This window comes from Elephas maximus, chromosome 10 (genome assembly GCF_024166365.1).
Source record: "Elephas maximus indicus isolate mEleMax1 chromosome 10, mEleMax1 primary haplotype, whole genome shotgun sequence".
Lineage (NCBI taxonomy): Eukaryota > Metazoa > Chordata > Mammalia > Proboscidea > Elephantidae > Elephas > Elephas maximus.
Window position 1 is genome coordinate 88,427,312 of NC_064828.1, and position 20,980 is coordinate 88,448,291.

The 20,980-nt window shown below is 40.9% G+C and overlaps 1 protein-coding gene across 9 annotated transcripts in view; it reads left to right on the forward strand.

Annotated features, from left to right (window-relative positions):
- TTLL5 (tubulin tyrosine ligase like 5) overlaps positions 1 to 20,980 on the forward strand; it is a 333,039-nt gene that overhangs the window by 68,131 nt on the left and 243,928 nt on the right. For 8 of the 9 annotated variants that reach the window (XM_049898665.1, XM_049898667.1, XM_049898661.1 and 5 more), the window contains exons 10-12: positions 2,637 to 2,738; positions 4,917 to 5,008; positions 5,755 to 5,862. In XM_049898665.1, coding sequence (XP_049754622.1) covers positions 2,637 to 2,738; positions 4,917 to 5,008; positions 5,755 to 5,862 — 302 coding nt within the window. The remainder of the gene's footprint in view (positions 1 to 2,636; positions 2,739 to 4,916; positions 5,009 to 5,754; positions 5,863 to 20,980) is intronic. The other variant, XM_049898666.1, reaches the window with a different exon arrangement.

Consider the following 20,980-nt stretch of genomic DNA (forward strand, 5'->3'; position numbering starts at 1 on the left):
ACATATTTGTATCTTCTCTAATAGGGAGGAATCTGGCTTCTATTGTCTTAACATGTTTATTTGCTTACCTGGTTCCCATGTATGTAGCCAGTCTCCTGATCCCTTCAGGCTACTGCCCCACTCAGGTGCCCTCCTTGTATGGACTTTGACCCCTGTGGGGGCCACTGTCCTGTTTGGATGCCCTCCTTGTGCAGGCCCCAGCTGCCTCTGGGCTGCCTTCCCACCCTGTCCACTGCCTTCCTCGCTTGGGCCCTGGCCGCCACTGGGCTGCAGGAAAGAAGGTCTGCTTTTTAAACAATGGCCAAATAATTCAGGTTAAAAACAAAATAAAATTAAACAAAAAAGCCTTTGTTGGTTAATCACTAGTAGGCCATTTCTGAAACTAGTGGGACCACTGGTCTACCCAATAAGAAGAAAACCATGGATAATGGTGATGAGATGATGAATATGGTCTGTTTAATATGGATTTTAGTGAGAACCGTTGGATATTTCTGGGTTCGGAGGCAAGATGAGCACACATGCTGACCTTTTGTCTAAATGGTCTTGTCTCCTCCTTATTGAACTAAGTGAAATAATGAGTGTAGCATTCTTGCCCTTTTGGAGAACTTTTCCCCCTCAGCTTAGTTTTTTTTTCTTTTCTTTAATTTTTACTTATTACATCTTTATAGAAGCCCATTGTGGCATTAATGATATTGTCATTGTGGGGTTCAGGGTATAAGTGCCCCAGTGAAAAGGAAGATTAGGAAGAAGAAAACTGATTTTTTAGATATGCAGCCCTCTTGAAAAAAAGGAGAGTGAGAATGACAGATGTGTTGGGTACCAGATTGCAGTTAACCACCAGGCTTTTGCCAGTCTTTTCATGTTGTTGACCAAATTAGATCAGGTATTTATATTTAGGAGACATGAAAAGCTGTCTTCTCTGAAGCAGAACCTTTTCCCTCCCTCTAACTCATTATTCTTTTTGGGGAGGGGACGGCAGAAGGTATGTCACTGAGGTAATGTCTGGGCGAGGCAGGCAGCGTGGGGCCAGCATGGCCCCCTTTGTATTTCACAAGAATTCAGAGAATGACTGTCTTTGGCTTGTTTGGAAAGTCTCTCTCTTAGGAAGATTGGGATATATAGGTAAGGTTTACTCACCATGTAATGACATGGCTAGAAGTTAGATGATAACTGCTGGAACTAGACGTAACGTTCATCAAATTCTTGTTTTTAGCCATCCATGCCTGATCAACATTTTCTCTTTGTCCACATCCCTTTTCTTGGCCTATTGTTTGTTTATTTTAGCACCCCCCCCATTCTTCCACTTTTCTTTCCTTGGCTCTTGTATGTTTCTGGTACAGGGAACTAGGGAGCAGAGATAGTGGGTGGGTGAGAAGAAATAGAGAAGAGGAAAATTTCTGAATGCTGACCTTTAATGTGGTAAAAAATCATGTTGACTTCATAGTCTGGGTAAGCATATGTAAATAATTTGTAAATCATATGAAAATAAACTCCTGGCCTTCCAGTTTTTTTTTCACACAGTTGGATGTGCCTCTTGGGAAAACCACTTTAGTGAAGGGTGATATAGTTATAGTGGTATGTAAACAGGGGTTGATATTTACCATAACCATTCCATTTGAATGGCCTTTTGTTGATGATGAGCATCACTGGAAAGTTTTCTTTTTCACTAGTTACTTCCTTCAGAAGAATCTCAGAGGCACATGTATTTCATACTTTGGTCTTCTTTTGACAATAGTCCAGAATATCAAATTGCTACCCTGTTTTCACTGGGCTCCATGTTTAATCCCTCTGTCTTTGCCTTCATTCCAAATTTGGGAATTAGTCTACTGCACTATGCCCAAATTTATGCTCTTCTGCAGACCTAGACTTTGTCTGCTGTCATTATAGTCTTTTCTGAAATGAATGTTATAGATCAGTTCTGTTTTTTGTGGATGTGAGGTCTGAGCTATATCTTGCTATATTGTCCTGTTTTTCTTTTTACTTAGTATTTTTTATTACACTCGGTGCTTGCTGACCAGCTAATGCCCATCATGTACACCATCCTACATGCAGTTTCCTAGGTTGTGAATAACACTATTTTCTTTTTTGCTTTTCCTATTGGTCTAAGGTTTTATATAAGAGAAATAGCATCTCACAGAGCGGTTAATAACATGGGTTTTGGAGTACATGTGATTTTGAGCAAGGTGCTTAATCTCTCTAGATCACAATTTAATTTTCACATGTATTTTAAACATTAGATATATTACCTACCTCACAGAGTTGTTTTAAGGTTTGAATTAAATGTGATATTATATATATGGAAACACTGGTGGTGTAGTGGTTAAGAGCTTTGGCAGCTAACCAAAGGGTCGGCAGTTCGAATCCACCAGGCGCTCCTTGGAAACCCTACGAGGCAGTTTTACTCTGTCTTACAGGGTCACTATGAGTTGGAATTGATTCAATGGCAACAAGTCTGGTTTTTTGGTTTTATTATATATACAAAACGCCTAGCATGGTAGTTGGCACTCTGTAGGCACCCAGCATTTGTTAGATAACGATGCCAGCCTCCCTTTATTGTTATCTCATCAGTCCTTAGTTCTAGTCTGCATTTCCGTGAAACCCTACTCCTGGCACTTAACCTTTAACCTTTCTGTCAGGTTTGCAACTGTGCGATATGATCAAGGACCCAAGAACATTCGGAACCAGTTCATGCACCTCACCAACTACAGTGTGAATAAGAAGAGTGGAGACTATGTCAGGTATGGGCTGTGTCTGAGCCAGGAGCCCAAGAAGTCAGTCTCTGATGTAGGTGTTACAGAGGTAGAAAGCCAACACGTTGCATAGGTGGATAACTTTACCTTTATCTCCATGTAACTGTTAGAAAGTTGCTGGAGTCACTTAACATAGTTTTGAGGGATATCTGCTGCTACATCTCCACTGTTTGCCCAGTTATAGCTTCACCTCTCTCTACCAAAACAGCCCTTCGCAAGTTTTGTTGTCCTCATTGTCTCTCCTTACTTGACTTAGGGATGGGAATTTAATAGGCATATGGAACTTTTTAGAAGTCAAGAAAGTGATCCTTTCAGCACTTGGCAAAATTTTTGCACCCTTTCACCCAGCAGTTCCATTTCTAAGAATTTAACCTTCAGAAATAGTGAAGGATGTATGCACAGGATCAGAGATAAGTGTTTAATATGGCATATACTTAGGTAGAAATAGCTGGTTGCCAAACAGTACACGCAACTTAATTTTTTGTTTGAATGTGTAAGGTATCTGTTGTTGTTAGGTGCCATCATGTCGATTTTCAACTCATAGCAACCCCATAGGGAAACCCTGGTGGCGTAGTGGTTAAGTGCTATGGCTGCTTACTAAGAGGTCAGCAGTTCGAATCCGCCAGGTGCTCCTTGGAAACTCTATCGGGCAGTTCTACTCTGTCGTATAGGGTCGCTATGAGTCAGAATCGACTCGACAGCAGTGGGTTTTGGAGCAATCCCATGTGACAGAGTAGAACTGCCCCAAAGAGTTTTTTAGGCTATACTTCTCACAGGAGCTGATTGCCAGGCCTTTCTCATGTGGAGCTGCTGGGTGGGCTTGAACTGTTGCTCTTCTGGTTAGCAGCTGAGTGCTTAACCATCACACCATCAGGGCTCCTTGTAAGATATCTAAAGCTATTTATTTCTGCTGAGAGAAAAAAAAAAAAAAACCAAAATCAGAAGGAAATATACCAACATGTTAACAGTGCCGAACAATAGCGGGTGGGCTTATGAGTGACTGATTTTTATTTTCTTCTATGTGTGTGTTTTCTAAATTCTCTAAAAAATTAAAGAAATGAGGCCATCTCAGAAAAGGTTTCAGTGGAAGGAAGCACTAGCCCAGCTGCGTGGAAATGTTCTTTCTGCTCTGTTTTCTTTCATCCTGACAATTTTGCCAGAAAAAGTGGAAAAATAAAAAAGAAACCCAAACAGTTACTTTCTACTCAGACTAAAAATAGGTACCTAGCAGGTCCAAGGAAAGAAAGAAAGGAATCTGGAAGTGATGGAATAGTTGCTGAAGCTATATAGGTTTCACTGAGTGTCTTGTGACCACTGATTGAAGGTATGTATCCTTCACTTGGAGCCCTGGTGGCACCAGTGGTTAATCGTTTGGCTTGAGGGCAACGGGATACAGGATCTTTCACCTTGGAAAATGAGTGGAGGTAGAATTGGTGGGGGATAGGAGCTATGTGGGGAATGAAGGGGGAGCTGCTAAACACAAGTTGCAGATTGTGAGACCCTTACAGCGTTTGTGGATGTCTGCCTTATTTACCATTCTGCTGCTATAGCAGTGGTGTACTTCATCCCATTTATTGTTGCTCGTGTGTTCTCCCTTCAGTGATACCTCAGAAGGTACCAGAAAAGGCTTTGTCTACCACCCGAGAGGAGGGAGCTTGCTGCACATAGTAAAGCAGCTCCAGGCTGGGTTAGCTCACTAAAATGCTACACTGGGTTAGCTCATTAGCCCATCCACACTCAACTCTGGGCTGAAAGTGTCATTGGAGGTGGTTTTGTGGGCTCATGTGACATTTACCTTTAAGACTAGGTTTGTACCCCCAAACATTTCAACCTGTTGATTTATCGTAATCCTTTTAAATCTGCTTACATTCTTTCACTTGTTTCTTCCACTTTTTTTTCATTATGCATAATTGTTTGGTTAAGGGAGAATTTGGCTTCCTTTCCCCTGCTCCCCTCAGTAAGGCAGGCAATATGCATTTTCATTTCCATTAAAGAAATTGGCACAAGGGATACATGACAGAAAGGACGAAGAAAGAGTGAGTGGAAGTGAGTCGAGTGAATATTTTTCTAAGCACTTAAAAGGACAGGAAGGCTATCTGTAAAGAATGTTGTTTCTAAAGCCAGGCCTGGCCCCATACGTGACCTTGATCGATTAATTTGTTTTAGTTGTGATGATCCTGAAGTGGAGGATTATGGGAACAAATGGAGCATGAGTGCTATGCTTAGGTACCTGAAACAAGAAGGCAAAGATACAACTGGTGAGTACCAGGCCCTTTTTCTTTTTTCACTTCTCTTTTGTGTCTTTTGCTAGGGGTCGTCTCTTTAACTCTGGTGGGGATGCTGAGATGTTCTGGCTATTACTTTTTCCTACTGTTTCCAAGAAAGGAAACCAACTTTCCATGACCTTGGAGATTCCTTATCTTGTTTCTAGTTTTAAAGGTGTGACTTTTTCCTTTAACCCTTAAAGAGTTTATCCTTCTTGAATGTTGACCTGCTAACTAAAATACTATCAACTTTTTACGTAACAAATTATCTGTCTCCTTATTGGCTCTGACTTTAAATTCTTCTAAGCTAATCTCTCTCATTCATGTTGCTGAGTTGGAGAGTAGCACAGGGGAGTTGGTGAGTACAGGACCTGGAACCAAGATGGACACTATTGCTGAGCTTTGAGCAGAATGGGAAGCAGTGTACCATAGGAGTCTGTCTCTGTCCACAAAGGATGGGGGTGATAAGGAAAGAGTGAGAAAGGAAGTCAGGCTCCTTTTCCATTCAGTGTCTGTCTTTTGTCATAGGAGGTCACCTGAGTGCAATCCTGGCCACCTACATTCTTGACTGTGTCTAACTGTTCATAGATATGCCTGCTCCCGAAGCATCCATTCAGAAGACTACTGCTTAGAGATATTTTTGAATAAGCACACATGCTTTTATAATTTTATTGCTCTGAAATCCAGTCCTTCTGATCCATGCATTATAGTATTTCTTCTTTCTTTCTTTTTTTTTTCAGTGTTGATGGCCCACGTAGAAGACCTGATCATTAAGACTATAATCTCTGCTGAACTAGCTATTGCTACAGCCTGTAAAACCTTTGTTCCACATCGCAGCAGTTGTTTTGGTAAGGAGACTCAAAAACCTGAAGGTGTTTTGTAAAGAGAGTTTTGGAAAATTGGGATGGGACTCTGGGGTAGAGAAGCTGAGTGATTCTGTAGGAGGTACATGGTGGACTTTTTATTTCTTTCTAAGCTCATGTAGCAGATAAAGAGCCTACTAAGAGGCCATTGATGAGCTTAGTTGGAATTCCCCTGCTTTCTGTGTGGGAAGCAGGGGTTAGAACTCAAGTGTGGATCTCTCTGTCAGAGTGCAATCAGAAAAAGTCTGCAATGGACAGTACAAGAATCCAGCTCTAACAAATATATTCCAGAGCTCTTTGGCAGCCAGACCGGGAACTGTTCCAAGAAGCTCTGCTGGTACCAGTATGTGCTTTCTCCTATTTTCCGATGACTCCTCCTTTTTGCTTTCGTCTTCTTTCTGGTGGGTTCCACACACCGTGCCCTCCCCCCCGCCCCCGGCCTTCTTTCTCCTCTTCTTCCTACCCCACCCTCAGTTCCCTGATTGCAGAGAGAGGAGTAATAAACAGTTCACAGCTACTGGATCAGAAAACCTATTACCTACTGACCCACTAGGTGTGACTGTAGCAGCAAAGATGACTGGAGACATGTACTTTCTGTGTGGACATGAACTCCAGTGATTGCCAGTACACATATCCGTAAGTCACAGGCTTTCAGCAGGTGTTAGGCTTTGCTAGTAAAACACACTAGGGTCATCAGTGAGGAGGATAATTAAAGCCTGGGATGGAGTAATACAAGTAGTAGGGATATAAGAGATATTGTTTGCCTGGGAGACAGCATAGCAGGAAAGTAAGGAACATGGGCTTTAGAGCTTGACAGACTTAAGTTTGAAACCCACTTGCCTCCCTTACTGGCTTTGTGATTTTCAGCAAGTCACTTTCATTCTCTTGCCTCAACTATAAAATGGCAGTAATGATGATATCTACCTCCTAAGATTACTGAGAAGATTAAATAAGATGGTGCGCGTAAGGCATAGTTTTTTTTTTTTTTAAATTACTTTTTATTGTGCTTTAAGTGAAAGTTTACAAATCAGGTCAGTCTCTCATTCAAAAAATTACATACTCCTTGCTATACACTCCTAATAGCACTCCCTCTGATGACATAGCATAGTACTTCCCTTCACTTTCTCTCCTCGTGTCCATTCAGGTAGCTTCTAGCCACCTCTGCCCTCTCATCTCCCCTCCAGACAGGAGATGCCAACATAGTCTCATGTGTCGACTTGATCCAAGAAACTTGTTCTTCACCAGTCTCATTTTCCATCCCCTATTCCAGTCCAGTCCCTGTCTGAAGAGTTGGCTTTGGGAATGATTCCTGCCCTGGGGTAACAGAAGGTCTGGGGTCCTTGGCCTCCAGGGTTCCTCCAGTCCCAGTCTGACCATTAAGTCTGGTCTTTTTACGAGAATTTGGGGTCTGCATCCCACTGCTCTCCTGCTCCCTCAGGGTTTCTCTGCTGAGTTCCCTGTCAGGGCAGCCATTGGTTGTGGCTGGTTACCATCTAGCTCTTCTGGTCTCAGGCTGATGTAGTCTCTGGTTTATGTGGTCCATTTTGTCTCTTAGGCTCGTAATTATTTTGTGCCTTTGGTGTTCTTCATTCTCCTTGTTCCAGGTGGGTTGAGACCAATTGATGCATCTTAGATGGCCGCTTGCTAGCGTTTAAGACCACAGATGCCACTTTCCAAAGTGGGATGCAGAATGTTTTCTTAATAGATTTTATTAGCGTAGTTATTATTTTTTATAATTAGACGTAATAATGCTCTTATCTCTTTAATATGCGTCTGTCAGTTTGTCTTACTGTGGGGGCTTGCATGTTGCTGTGATGCTGGAAGCTATGCCACTGGCATTCAAATACCAGCAGGGCCACCCATGGAGGACAGGTTTCAGTTGAGCTTCCAGACTAAGACAGACAAGGAAGAAGGACCCGGCAGGCTACTTCTGAAAAGATTTAGCCAGTGAAAGCCTTATGGATAGCAGTGGAACATTGTTGGATATAGTGCCGGGAGATGAGCCCTTCAGGTTGGAAGGCACTGAAAAGATGACTTGGGGAAGAGCAGTCTCCTCAAAGTAGAGTTGGCCTTAATGATGTGGATGGAGTCAAGCTTTCGGGATATTTATTTGCTGATGTGGCATGACTCAAAGTGAGAAGAAACACCTCAAACATCCATTAATAATTGGAGTGTGGAATGTACAAAGTATGGATCTAGGAAAATTAGAAGCTGTCAAAAATGAAATGGAATGCATAAGCATTGGTATCCTAGGCATTAGTGAGCTGATGATATTAGCCATTTTGAATGGGACAATCATATGGCCTACTACGCCGGGAACGACAGCTTGAAGAGGAATGATGTTGCATTCATTGTCAAAAAGAACACTTCAAGATCTATCCTGAAATACAGCGCTGTCAGTGATAGGATAATATCCATACACCTACAAGGAAGACCAGTTAATGCAACCGTTATTCAAGTTCACGCACCAACCACTAAGGCCAAAGATGAAGAAATTGAAGATTTTTACCAACTCCTGCAGTCTGAAATTGATCAATGCATTGGTAATTACTGGCGATTGGAATGCGAAAGTTGGAAACAAAGAAGAAGAATTGGTAGTTGGAAAATACAGCCTTGGTGATAGAAATGCTGCCGGAGATCACGTGATAGAATTTTGCAAGACCAACAACTTCTTCATTGCAAATACCTTTTTTCACCAACAGCAGCTATACACATGGACCTCGCCAGATGGAGTACACAGGAATCAAATGGACTACATCTGTGGGAAGAGATCATGAAAAAGCTCAAAGTCATCAGTCAGAACAAGGCCAGAGGCCAACTGTGGAACAGACCATCAATTGCTCGTATGCAAGTTCAAGTTGAAACTGAAGAAAATTAGAACAAGTTGGCGAGAGCCAAAGTACAACCTTGAGTATATTGCACCTGAATTTAGAGACCATCTCAAGAATAGATTTAATGCGTTGTATACTAAGGACCAAAGACCAGAGAGGTTGTGGAATGACATCCAGGACGTCATACATGAAGAATGCAAGAGGTCATTAAAGAGACAGGAAAGAAAGAAAAGACCAAAATTGATGTCAGAAGAGACTCTGCAAGTTGGTCTAGAATGTCGAGTAGCTAAAGTGGAAGGAAGAAATGATGAAGGAAAAAAGTTGAACAGGAGATTTCAAAGGGCGGCTCGAAAAGACAAAGTGTTCTAATGACATGTGCAAAGAGCTGGAGATGGAAAACCAAAAGGGGAGAACATACTCTGCATTTCTCAAGCTGAAAGAACTGAAGAAGAAATTCAAGCCTCAAGTTGCTGTAGTGAAAGGTTCTATGGGGAAAATATTAAATGACTCAGGAAGCATCAAAGGAGGATGGAAGGAATACACAGAGCCATTATACCAAAAAGAATTAGTCAACATTTAACCATTTCAGGAGATACCATATGAGGAGGAACCAATAGTACTTCAGGAAGAAGCCCAAGCTGCACTGAAGGCATTTGTGAAAAACAAGGCTCCAGGAATTCATGGAATACCAATTCAGATGTTTCAACAAACGAATGCATTGCTGGAAGTACACACTTGTCTATGCTGAGTAATTTGGAAGACAACTACCTAGCCAACTGACTAGGAGACATCCATATTTATGCCTAGTCCCAAGAAAAGTGATCACACCAGATGTGGAAATTATTAAACAATATCATTAATATCACACGCAAGCAAAATTTTGCTGAAGATCATTCAAAAGCTGCTGCAGCAGTATATTGACAGGAACTGCCAGAAATTCAAGCCAGATTCAGAAGAGGACGAAGAACCAGGGGTATCATTGTTGATGTCAAATGGATCCTGGCTGAAAGCAGGGAACACCAGAAGGATGTTGACCTGTGTTTTATCGACTATGCAAAGGCGTTCGACTGTGTGGATCAAAACAAATTATGGATAACAGTGCAAAGATCGGGTATTCCAGAACACTTAACTGTACTCATGAGGAACCTGTACATAGATCAAGAGGCAGTCATTCAGACAGAACAAGAGGCCACTGAGTGGTTTAAAGTCAGGAAAGGTGTGCGTCAGGGTTGTATCCTTTCACCATACCTATTCAGTCTATATGCTGAGCAAATAATCCGAAAAGCTGAACTATATGAAGAACTGAACATCAGGATTGGAGGTGACGCAGCCTTCCTTGCTGAATGTGAAGAGGACATGAAGGACTTATTGATGAAGATCAAAGACCACAGTCTTGAGTATGAATTACATCTCAACATAAAGAAAACAAAAATCCTCACAACTGGACCAATAAGCAGCATCATGATAAACAGAGAAAAGATTGAAGTTGTCAAGGATTTCATTTTACTTGGATCCACAAGCAACAGCCATGGAAGCAGCAGTCAAGAAATCAAAAGACACATTGCATTGGGTAAAGCTCCTGCAAAAGACCTCTTTAAACCGTTGAAAAGCAAAAATGTCACCTTAAAGACTAAGGTGCGCCTGACCCAAGCCATGGTGTTTTCAGTCGCCTCCTATGCATGTGAAAGCTGGACGGTGAGTAAAGAAGACCAGAAAAGAATCAATGCCTTTGAGCTGTGGTGTTGGAGAAGAATATTGAATATACCATGGACAGCCTAAAAAACGAACAAGTCTGTCTTGGAAGAAGTACAACCAAAATGCTCCTTAGAAGCAAAGATGGCGAGATTAGGTCTTGCATACTTTGGACATGTTTTCAGGAGGGATCAGTCCCAGGAGAAGGATATCATGCTTGTTAAAGTAGAGGGTCAGTGAAGAAGAGGGATACCCTCGATGAGATGGGTTGACACAGTGGCTGCAACAACGGGCTTAAGCATAACGACAATTGTGAGGATGGCGCAGGACCAGACAGTGTTTTGTTCTGTTGTACATAGGGTCGCTATGAGTCAGCTCTGACTCGACGGCACGTAACAACAACCACATCTTTTTAATAGATGATCATGACAGTCTGTACTTGAGGGGCACTAAACAAAGGGAATTTTTGAGATTTTAGATAGAAAATGATAGATAAATCAGGACCTAAAATTATATAGGAAAAGGTTGTGATAACTTTTTTTAAATACAAATCTGTTCATGCCTTCTAAAACCTTTAAATACCTCCCTAGGCTTAAAAATTATAGGCTCTTGATACGACCTTCAAGGCCTCTAAGTATCTGGCCCCAGGTGACATTCTAGAATCCCATTTCCCCCCTTACACCTTGTAATTCAGCTATATCGCATCATACCATTGCACACTCCATGCTTTTGTGCCTGTGTATAAGTTCTGGTGTTCAGCTAGAAAACTCTCGTCCGCTTGTACCTCCGATTTATCTTCCAAGACTCTGCTTAGACATTGCCTCCTCCAAGAAGCCTTGCCTAACAAAGTGCCCTGCAGTGTCTCCTCCTTCACCCTGTTCCATACTTATTTCATTATATATTTTTTCTATCGTGTTGGTGACACATTGTTTACATGTGTACTTCTCTACTACTCTCTGAGCATACCTTCTTGAATTTTTAATAGCCACTGTATCCCCCTCCCTGCCTCACTCCTTTTCTGCCAAACCACTTCTCTAGACCTCCCAGATCCTTTCCTAACCATTTGCCTTTGCACCTGCTCTGTTCTGTGTCTGAAATACCTTTCTCATGTTATTTTATCTGCCACATTACTGACATCTTTTATGACAAAAGTCAAGTATTATTTCTTTGATGAAGTTTTTCCTAACTCTTCCAGGCTGAGTGAGCCTCACACTCCCTCCAGCTCTCTGTTCATCACTCTGCAGTAGCACCTGTGTGTTGTCTGGTACCTGTTTATGTGTCTGTCTCCCCCACTGGACTGGAAGCTCCCTGAGGATGGCAACACTGTCTCTGTCATTTCTGCCCCTCCAGTGCATAGTAGCATCTTTAGCTTTTAAAGGATGTTCAGGAAATGTTTGTTGAATGAACTAATGGTACTTGTTTTAATTGCCTTTTGGTGGCCTGAGAATAGGCTTCTCAATGAATTTTGCTTGGTAAGGGCTGAATAGCCCTTAGAATTATTGCAAACTATTTGCAGGTGGAAATGGGGACTAGGACCATCACTCCAGCTTCAAAAACCATGTCAGCTTAAAAATCAATAAAAGTTTCCTTTCCACCTCTACTTGGCTCTTATGTGAGGGTAAATTTTTAGTAGCCCTCGTGGTGCAGTGGTTAAGAGCTTGGCTGCTAACCAAAAGGTCAGCAGTTTGAATCTACCAGTGGCTCCCTGGAAACTCTACGGGGCAGTTCTACTCTGTCCTATAGGGTTGCTATGAGGCAGAATAGACTTGACAGCAGTGGGTTTTTTGGGTTTTTTTTTGGTGTAAAAATCTTTGTTTTAGAAATAGTTAATCACAGAAGCTTTTCTGAATGTTTCCTTTTCTATTTCTTTTTATTACCTGGTTCCCTTCTGGAAACTGAGGAATTTTGTGGATTTAATGGCAATAGAATTTTCTGGTGTGAAATAAGCAGTGACTTTCTTTGACATAGTGAAATACGGCCCAAGTTCAGAGGTCTCCTTCCCCGCTTCCTACTTGCATTCAATTTTAATAAACCGAGTGCATCTGGAGTTTCTTAAGTTGTTGACTGTCTTCTTGGCTTTTGTGGTTCTAATTCCACTTCCTGTCAACCCTGGGATTTTGTGTGCTTCATTAACCTCTCCCCATCAGACATGATTTTGTATACGTGTGTATATGTGTGTGAGCCTTTTTGACTCCCACCCACTCCTGTCCTCCCCTGGGGTTTAAGTTACAAGAATAAGCAGTGTTTTTTTGTTTGTTTTCCTCTTCTCATTTGTTTTAGAGTAAACAGGAATTGAGAGCTTCCCAGATGATTTTGGCTTAAACAGAGTCTTGGTGCTTTCAGGGGAAGCCAGTAGTCCAGAGATGGGATTCAATATATTGTCAGTTGTTCCTCCCCTTCCATTTTATGGACCCCCTCTACCAGGAGCATTCCATTACTATTTATGTCTTTCTGTCCTGTGGTTCTTTCCCACCCTACTACCTATAGGGTCCAGCTATGTTTCTAGGTACCATAAATGTTTCCATTCATTTGTTTATTTATGCCTTTAACTTTTTTTAAGTTCTTGCTGTGTACAAGACATAGTTTACCCTTTCACCAATGCATTACCACCAAGAGTTTGTTCCTCTCAAAATTTTACATGGGTTGATAAATATATCTGCGTTGTATTGTTAGTGTTTAAATGTACCCTCACACACACTACCTGAAACTTAGCCATTTCATCGTTTTTTATAAATGTCTACATTTGGAAAGGACCTCAGAGAATAATTAGACTAGGTGAAGAAATGGAGACCCTGAGAAGTTAAGACTCCTGCCCCAGGTTCTAGAGCTAGCGAGTGAGAGAACTCGATGAGAACTACCCTTCAGATTTCTTATAGCTGCTTAGCTTGGAGAAAAGAGGCATGATGAGTTTTGGCAGTCAAGTCATCTTGATCTTGGGACTCTTGAATCAGAATATTTAATGCCTCTTCCAACAAAACAGATTTTTGACAATCTAATTTTTTGCCTTCCAAGTTGTAAAAATATATGCTTAAACAGCATCCTTTTAAATATGCTTGGGAAATTGGCACTGTGAGGTAACAGGCTATGAGAATAGCTTTTTTGACCAGTTGAAGAAAAACTGAGCCAAAAACAACAGGATGTTAGTTGTCCTTGAAAGATGTTATTGCTGACAGTGGTTTTATCTATGTGTGAGAAGATGGGTAAAGTGACAGGATATGACCTCTGTTCTTTCTAGCCTGGTCTCATGGAGCAGCTGTGGTACCACTTGTAGAATTGATCAGACTGACCCTGTTTAGATCAGAGACCAGTGACATGTTTGCTCAGGACAAACTTTGCCCAATTCATCTCTCTGTTGAGTGAATGCCAGTTTGGCCGCCTGTTGCTACTGTTCTTGACCATTTCACAGGTAAACTATTGGAGGGAAAATGTCCATAAATATTTGTTGAAGGAATGAAAGTGTGCGATATACGTTCTCCAGTAATATAAACCACTTGGCCAGTGAAACAGTAGTGAAGGTCATCAATCTATTCCCTTTTTGAGATAGTCTCCTTTTTTGGTTTACCCTGTGCTCCTCTTAGATGAGAAGGGAAGTTTACTGTAGAAGGGACTTAATGTAGGAAGTACCTACTGTGTGTCAAGCACTTTTCATTGGTTACTTAGTCCTCTCAACAATTTTGTTGTTAATTATTACCCATGTTTTGTTGACAAAAAAAAAAAAAAGACTCAGGAAGGTTGAATGATCTGCCCTAGGTCATGCAGCTGATAAATGGCAAGGCCAAGTGTGGGAGCCAGATGGCTCTGGCTTTCTCCACCCACATAAAGAAAAGCTCTGATGAGGCCGGCCATTTTTGGTATGCCCCATATCCTGGATTCTCCCTCTGCTCTCCTGTAACTGGATCTCAGGAAAAATGATATCATCCTTTCTAGCAGATCAGGCCTAAAAAGGACACTCTTTCTGCTCTAGTCAACAGTATCTAATCCTAGATATTCCTTTCAAATCCACCTTTACATTTGGTGGCCAGACCATATGATTTATTAGACTAGTTAACAAATTGGCTCTGGGCTTTTTTTTTTTTTTTTAAAGCTCATTTTCCCCTGGGATCTTGCTTTGCTTGTTTTCTGAATTCTCTTTCTGGACCCTAGATAAAGACTTCTTCTTAGCTTTTCAACTCAAATTCAAAGCTAAGGTGAAAAGAATTTCCTTCTAAGATAGCATTTGAGTAACAGTGAGTACTGGCTGATGTCAGCACTTTGCATTGTCTCCGAGAGTACAGCTTTAGCTGGGACTTTATTTCTGGGGAGGGTTAGTGAATTGATTCCAAAATTAGTGGTGTGACATGTTTAGTAATCTCTTAGGCCTTGGATGAATTATTATTTTCTCTTTATCAAAAAAATTTTTTTCTCCCGTCATAAAAAAAAAAAAAAATAGGCTATCTTTTATCAGATTTTTCCCTTAATATGTCTTTAATATATAAAATTCTTAATGAGAGTTTCTCTTATGTTCTTTATGCTTGGTGGCTTGATGAATTTTTCAGGTCTTACTGTCAGGGTTATTTTGGGAGGAATAGCTGAAAATTATTTTGTCTTAAAAATTGTACAGTGTTTTCATTAAAAAAAAATTTTTTTTTTCTTTATTTCTTGATTACGTCCCTATGTGCTAGCTGTGGTGCAGGCTGCTTGGTACATAGCAGGGAATGAGGCGTGCTGCCTGCCCTCAGGTGTTGGGGAGGGCAGATGTGAAATGATAAACGACAGCACTGGTAGTAACTCAGGTGTTCAGGGGATACGTGGGAATTGCCAGCAATATGTAAGGGAGACAGGAAAACCATTTCTAGCACAGAGAACATGATATGCAGAAAACAGTGCTGTGACAGGATGTGACATTTTTTGAAATGGTCCAGAAGTTCAGTGTGACTGGATATGGCTTACATAGGATGGGGGGAGGGGCAGGATATGAGGTTATGAAGGTAGATTGGGGCCAGATTATAAAGGGCTGACAAGTGGAAATCCATCCTGGAGATAACACAACTACTGGAGGTTTTTGAGCAGAGGAGCAATAAGATTATCACTGTTTTTTTTCTTTAATTTATAGCATGATGTGACTGAAAGCTTAGGCATGACAGAATTACAACACAGGAAATAATGTATAATATTACCAGAACTGACTAATTTTAAATCCTCTAGGAGTCAACCTGACATCAGTGTCCATTGCTGGGCCAATTCATTGCCTAGCTCTATCTGACTATTAGATTTATATTTTAGAAAGGTAGAGATTGGACTACAGCCTGGAGAGACTAGTGCTAGGGAAAGACCCAAGCTAAAGAAATGACTTAGAAGGTAAGAGACATGCATCAATACTGTATACTTAACATGTGATCCAGTAATCCCACGCATAGGTATTTACCCAAGAGAAATGAAACAATGTGTTCACACAAATACCTGTGTATGAATGTTTATAGCAGCTTTATTCTTAATCACCAAAAACTGGAAACAATTCAAATGCCCATCAGCTGTTGAGTGGATAAACAAATTGTAGGGTGTCTGTATAATGGAATACTATTCTGCAGTACAAAGGAATGAGCTCCTGACACATGCACCCACACAGATAGATCTCAAAAGTGTAACACTAAATGGAAGGAGCCAATCTCAAAAGGCTTTTATTTGACTTTCTGGAGAAGGCAGAAATCAGACAGAAGTCAGATCAGTGGATGCCTATGGAGTGAGGATTGACTGCAGACAGGTACAAGGGAACGTAAGTGATGGAATTGTTTTATATCCTGATACAATTCTATACATTTATCAAAACTCACTAAACTGTATGCTTTAACAGGGTGAATTTTATTGTATGTAAATTATACCTCAATAAACCTGTCTTAAAACCGAAAACTGATAGATACAACAGCATAAATGGACCTCACAAACAGGCTAAATGAAAGAAGCCAGAATCAAAAGAGTATATACTGTATGCTTCCATTTATATGAAATTCTAGAATAGGCAAAACTAATCTATGGTAAAAGAAATAAGAATAGTGGTTGTCTGGAGGTGAGAGGGGCAGTTTTTACTAGGAAGGAGCACAGGGGTCTTTCTGGGATAATGGAAGTGTTCTGTGTCTTGATAAAGTGTGGATTACATGAATTATGCAATTATACTAATAAAATTGTACACGTAAGGTCATTCCATTTCACTATATGTAAGTTATACCTCAAAAGGGAGTAGAGAAGAGAGAATGGATTAAAGAGAAAGGGCAGGAAGAAATCTGATGATGTGTGCTGGATTTGGGAGGTGGTAAAGAGACTATTTCTAGCTTTGGAGACTGGTAGATGGAGTACCATTTTCCAAGAAGAATAAGAGGAAGCCAAACAGGTTTTGGGGAGAGATAACAAGTATTGGTTTAAGTGTCAGTACCTGTGGGATGTCCTAGTGAAGATATCTAGACGACGATTGGAATTATGATTTTGGTGTCCGGAAGACACTTGACTGAAGATATAGATTTAAATGTCATCATCATAATATTAATTGCAGCCACAAGAATGCATGAGATCACCCAAAATAGAAGTAGAATTGAGAAGGAAAGAGACCTTAGGATACTACCCTGAGCAAACCTGCCATTGAATAGCTGGGCAGAAGAGAAGGAATCAAAGAAGAAGAGGAAAGAGGAGGAGAATCAGCAGAGAGCAGTGCTCTGGAACTCAAGGGAGAAGAAAGTTTTAATAAGTAAGGGATGGTCAACAGTTTCAGATGCTTGGGCTTCGTAGTAAGGCGGTCTTCAGTGAGCTTAGTGCAAACAGTTGAGGATTAAAGAGTGAGAACAGAAGCAAATACTTAGGGGTTGTTAAAGATTGCTTTTTCAGGAAGCTGCATTAAAAAAAAATAGGGAGATAATGGTGCTAGTGTAAACTAGGAGGTGGAGTCAAACTTCTTACCGCTCACTAGAATAATTTTTGAATTTGTTGTGGTTTGGCTGCGGGCCGAAGGAAATAATATTTCTTACCAAGGAAAACGGTCTTGCAGAAATGTTGTTGGATAAGGTGGTAGCAACAGTCCTTCAAAAATACTTGCTCTTCTGTCATGATAAAGACAACACAGAGGAACAAAGAGAGAAGAGCAGGGGTCCAGTAATGGTCAGAACTGGAAAAGTCTGGGTTGTTTGCATCCACTAATGACAGGAACATTGGGTATCTCATCCTGGACACTGAATTTTTGAAATTCTAGATACTGCCATTGTGCTAAAACATATAACATTAGAAGGTGAGGAAGTTTAATATTCTCAGAACAACCTACGGCTCTTTTTTGCCTTACCTTATAGAACCTTTACTGTCCACAGAAAAGACCCATCTTTAGTTTTGTTTTTGTTGTTAGGTGCTGTTTGAGTCGGTTCCAACTCATAGCAACCCTGTGGACACCAGAGCAAATGCTGCCTGGTCCTGTGCCACCCTTACAGTCATCGCTATGTTTGAGCCCATTGTTGGCAGCCACTGTGTCAGTCCATCTCATTGAGGGTCTTCCTCTTTTTCATTGACCCTCCACTTTACCAAGCATGATGTCCTTCTCCAGGGACTGGTCCCTCCTGGTAACGTGTCCAAAGTACGTGAGACGAAGTCTTGCTATCCTTGATTCTAAGGAGTGTTCTGGCCATACTTCTTCCGAGACAGATATACTTGCTTTTCTGGCGGCTCGTGGTATATTCAGTACTCTGCCAGCACCGTAATTGAAAGGCATCACTTCTTCTTAGGTCTTCCTTATTCCTTGTCCAGCTTTGACATGCATATGAGGTGATTGAAAATACCTTGGCTTGGGTCAGGCTCACCTTAGTCCTCAAGGTGACATCTTCTCTTTTTAACACTTGAAAGAGGTCTTTTGAAGCTGATTTGCCCCAGCGTAGTGTGTCCTTTGATTGCTTGACGGCTGCTTTCATGGGTGTTGATTGTGGATCCAAGTAAAATGAAACCCTTGACGACTTCAGTCTTTTCTCCGTTTATCATCATGTTGTTTATTGGTCCACTTGTGAGGATTTTTGTTTTCTTTCTGTTAGTATAATCCATCCTGAAGGCTGTTGTCTTTGATCTTCATCAGTAAGCATTTCAAGACCTCTTTGCTTTTGTCAAGCAAGGTTGTGTCATCTGTATAACGCAGGTTGTTAATGAGTCTTCCTTCAATCCTGATGCCCCGTTCTTCTTCATATAGCCTAGCTTCTTGAATTATTTGCTCAGCATACAGATTGAGTAAGTATGGTGAAGGGATACAACCCTGACGCACATCTTTCCTGTTTTTAAACCACGCAGTATCCCCTTTTTCTGTTCCAGCACTGGCCCTTGATCTAGGTACAGGTTCTGCATGAGCACATAAGTTTAAAGATCATTATAAGGACTCTAGTAACCCGCCAAGGACACAAATTATTTTTCTTTAGCTGAGGTTTTCACCCCATTCCTCTCGCCCTACTCCAGCCTCTTAAATGAACTGGGTTTGCAGTGTGCTGTAATGTTGTACACATGAGTATGTTTCTTCTCCCCCTCCTAAGCGTCGGAAGATCCAAGCCCTGGCCCAGGTGCAGGTGTAGTTAGATTTGAGGCTCAATCTCGTAGTTTGGGTACACTCCACAGAGATGGGATAGCACTGACAGATTTTATTCACTTGAAGGAAAATTCAGTTGGGGCTATGAAGGGCGTGTTCTCTCTTTGGGTCTTTTATTTATTTATTTATTTTTCTTACCTCCCCAAGATACTGGTTCTCAGCCTGCCAACTGAGATTCTTCAAATTTGCCTCTGACTTGCGGAAATAGTTACGTAAATGTGACAGCTGCTTAATGTGAGGTGTTTAAACAGCGGGTCTCTTTGATTGTTATTCTAAATTTGTCTTCACTTGTGGCCAGTTCTACAGACCGGCTCAACATGTGCATTGATTGTTATTTCCAGCCTGTTCCTCATACTGTTAGTAATAACAGTACCAGCTTCTGAAACATTCGAATCCTGTGCTTTAGCTTGGAAAAACTGAAGACAGTGTTTTTCTTCTCCAATCAAACTTACTTTGTATCCTCTTTCTTGTGTAATGATGTAGATTTTGCAGTTAGTTTTCATTTTCAGTGTCTTATTTAGTGCTATATGCCAAAAGATTTTTCTCAGGTTAAGGGGAGTATATTCTCTGGAATTATTGAAGATTAGGTAAAATATTCAGAAGAATGTAGTAGGCATAAAAGCTATGAGTTTGTTTCCAAAAGAGGATAGGTGAAAGAGCTTCCTTTACATTTTAAAGTACTGTATAGATAATATGTGATTTTTATATGTGATTTTTATATAGTTACATGAAGGTGAAGCCCATCTCAAACTCTTTTATAGTTTATAATTGTTTTTGAAAATTAAACAGAAGCCTAAATAATTACCATGAAAGCCAATTCATTCATGGAAACTTTTCCCTGGAAGAAATTAGAATACACATGTCTGCTTGAATCCATATTGCATAAATAGGAATTCTGGACTTAGGGTTCCTGAACATCCATACGTTAGCAAGCAGTGATGAATAGAGAGGGTAAAGGAAACCAAAGGATGCTAAGGAAACCTCAGAGATAAATGATTCTCACAGTGAATGAATGGTAGAGTTAAGAGAAGGACGCAGATCTAGACTTCTAGGATTCTTAATACTGCATCGTGTAACTTCAGACTTCCTGTGTTCTAGAAGAGAGCCTTTCTGGCCTTTTTTTAAGAAGTCTACATTTATTTTTCTATGTTTTTAAGAGGATGGGAAAATGAAAGAAGGAATCCTTTTTGAAGTAAGGAAATTTGTTTCAGAAGAAATTTCTAGGAAATACTTGGATGTGTGCTGTGGGTCTGAGCTCATCATATGACCTATAGTCAATCTGTAGGGAAGCTAGCCTTCTCTCTTGGAGAAAAGGTCTAAAAATTTTATTTGAAAGACACAAGGGTGGAATGTTTGGGAGTGTGTGGGACTTCTGAGTCTGATTTTTTTTTTTCAATTGTGCTTTAGGTGACAGTTTACAGCTCAAGTTAGTTTCTCATACAAAAATTTAAACACATATTGTTATGAGACTATAGTTAGTCTCCCTATAATGTGACAGCACGTTTCTCCTTTCCACCTCAGATTTCCCATGTCCATTCAGTCAGCTCCTATCCCTTTCTGCCTTCTCATCTCGCCTGTGGACAGTAGCTGTCCATTTAGTCTTGTGTATCTACTTGAACTAAGAAGCACACTCTTCACGGGTATCATTTTGTGTTTTATAGTCCAGTCTAATCTTTGTCTGAAGAGTTGGCTTCAGGAATGGCTTCAGTTCTGGGTTACAGAGCGTCTGGGGGCCGTATCTTCTGGGAATCCTGTAGTCTTATGCAGACCATTAAGTCTGGTCTCTTTATGTGAATTTTCTCCTGCTCCATGAGGGACTCTCTGTTCCCTGTCAGGGTGGTCATTGGTGGTAGCTGGGCACCATCTAGTTCTTCTGGTCTCAGGCTGATGGAGTCTCTGGTTTATGTGGTCTTTTCTGTGTCTTGGGCTAGTATTTTCCATGTGTCTTTGGTGTTCATCATTCTTCTTTGCTCCAGGTGGGTTGGGACCAATTGATGCATCTTAGATG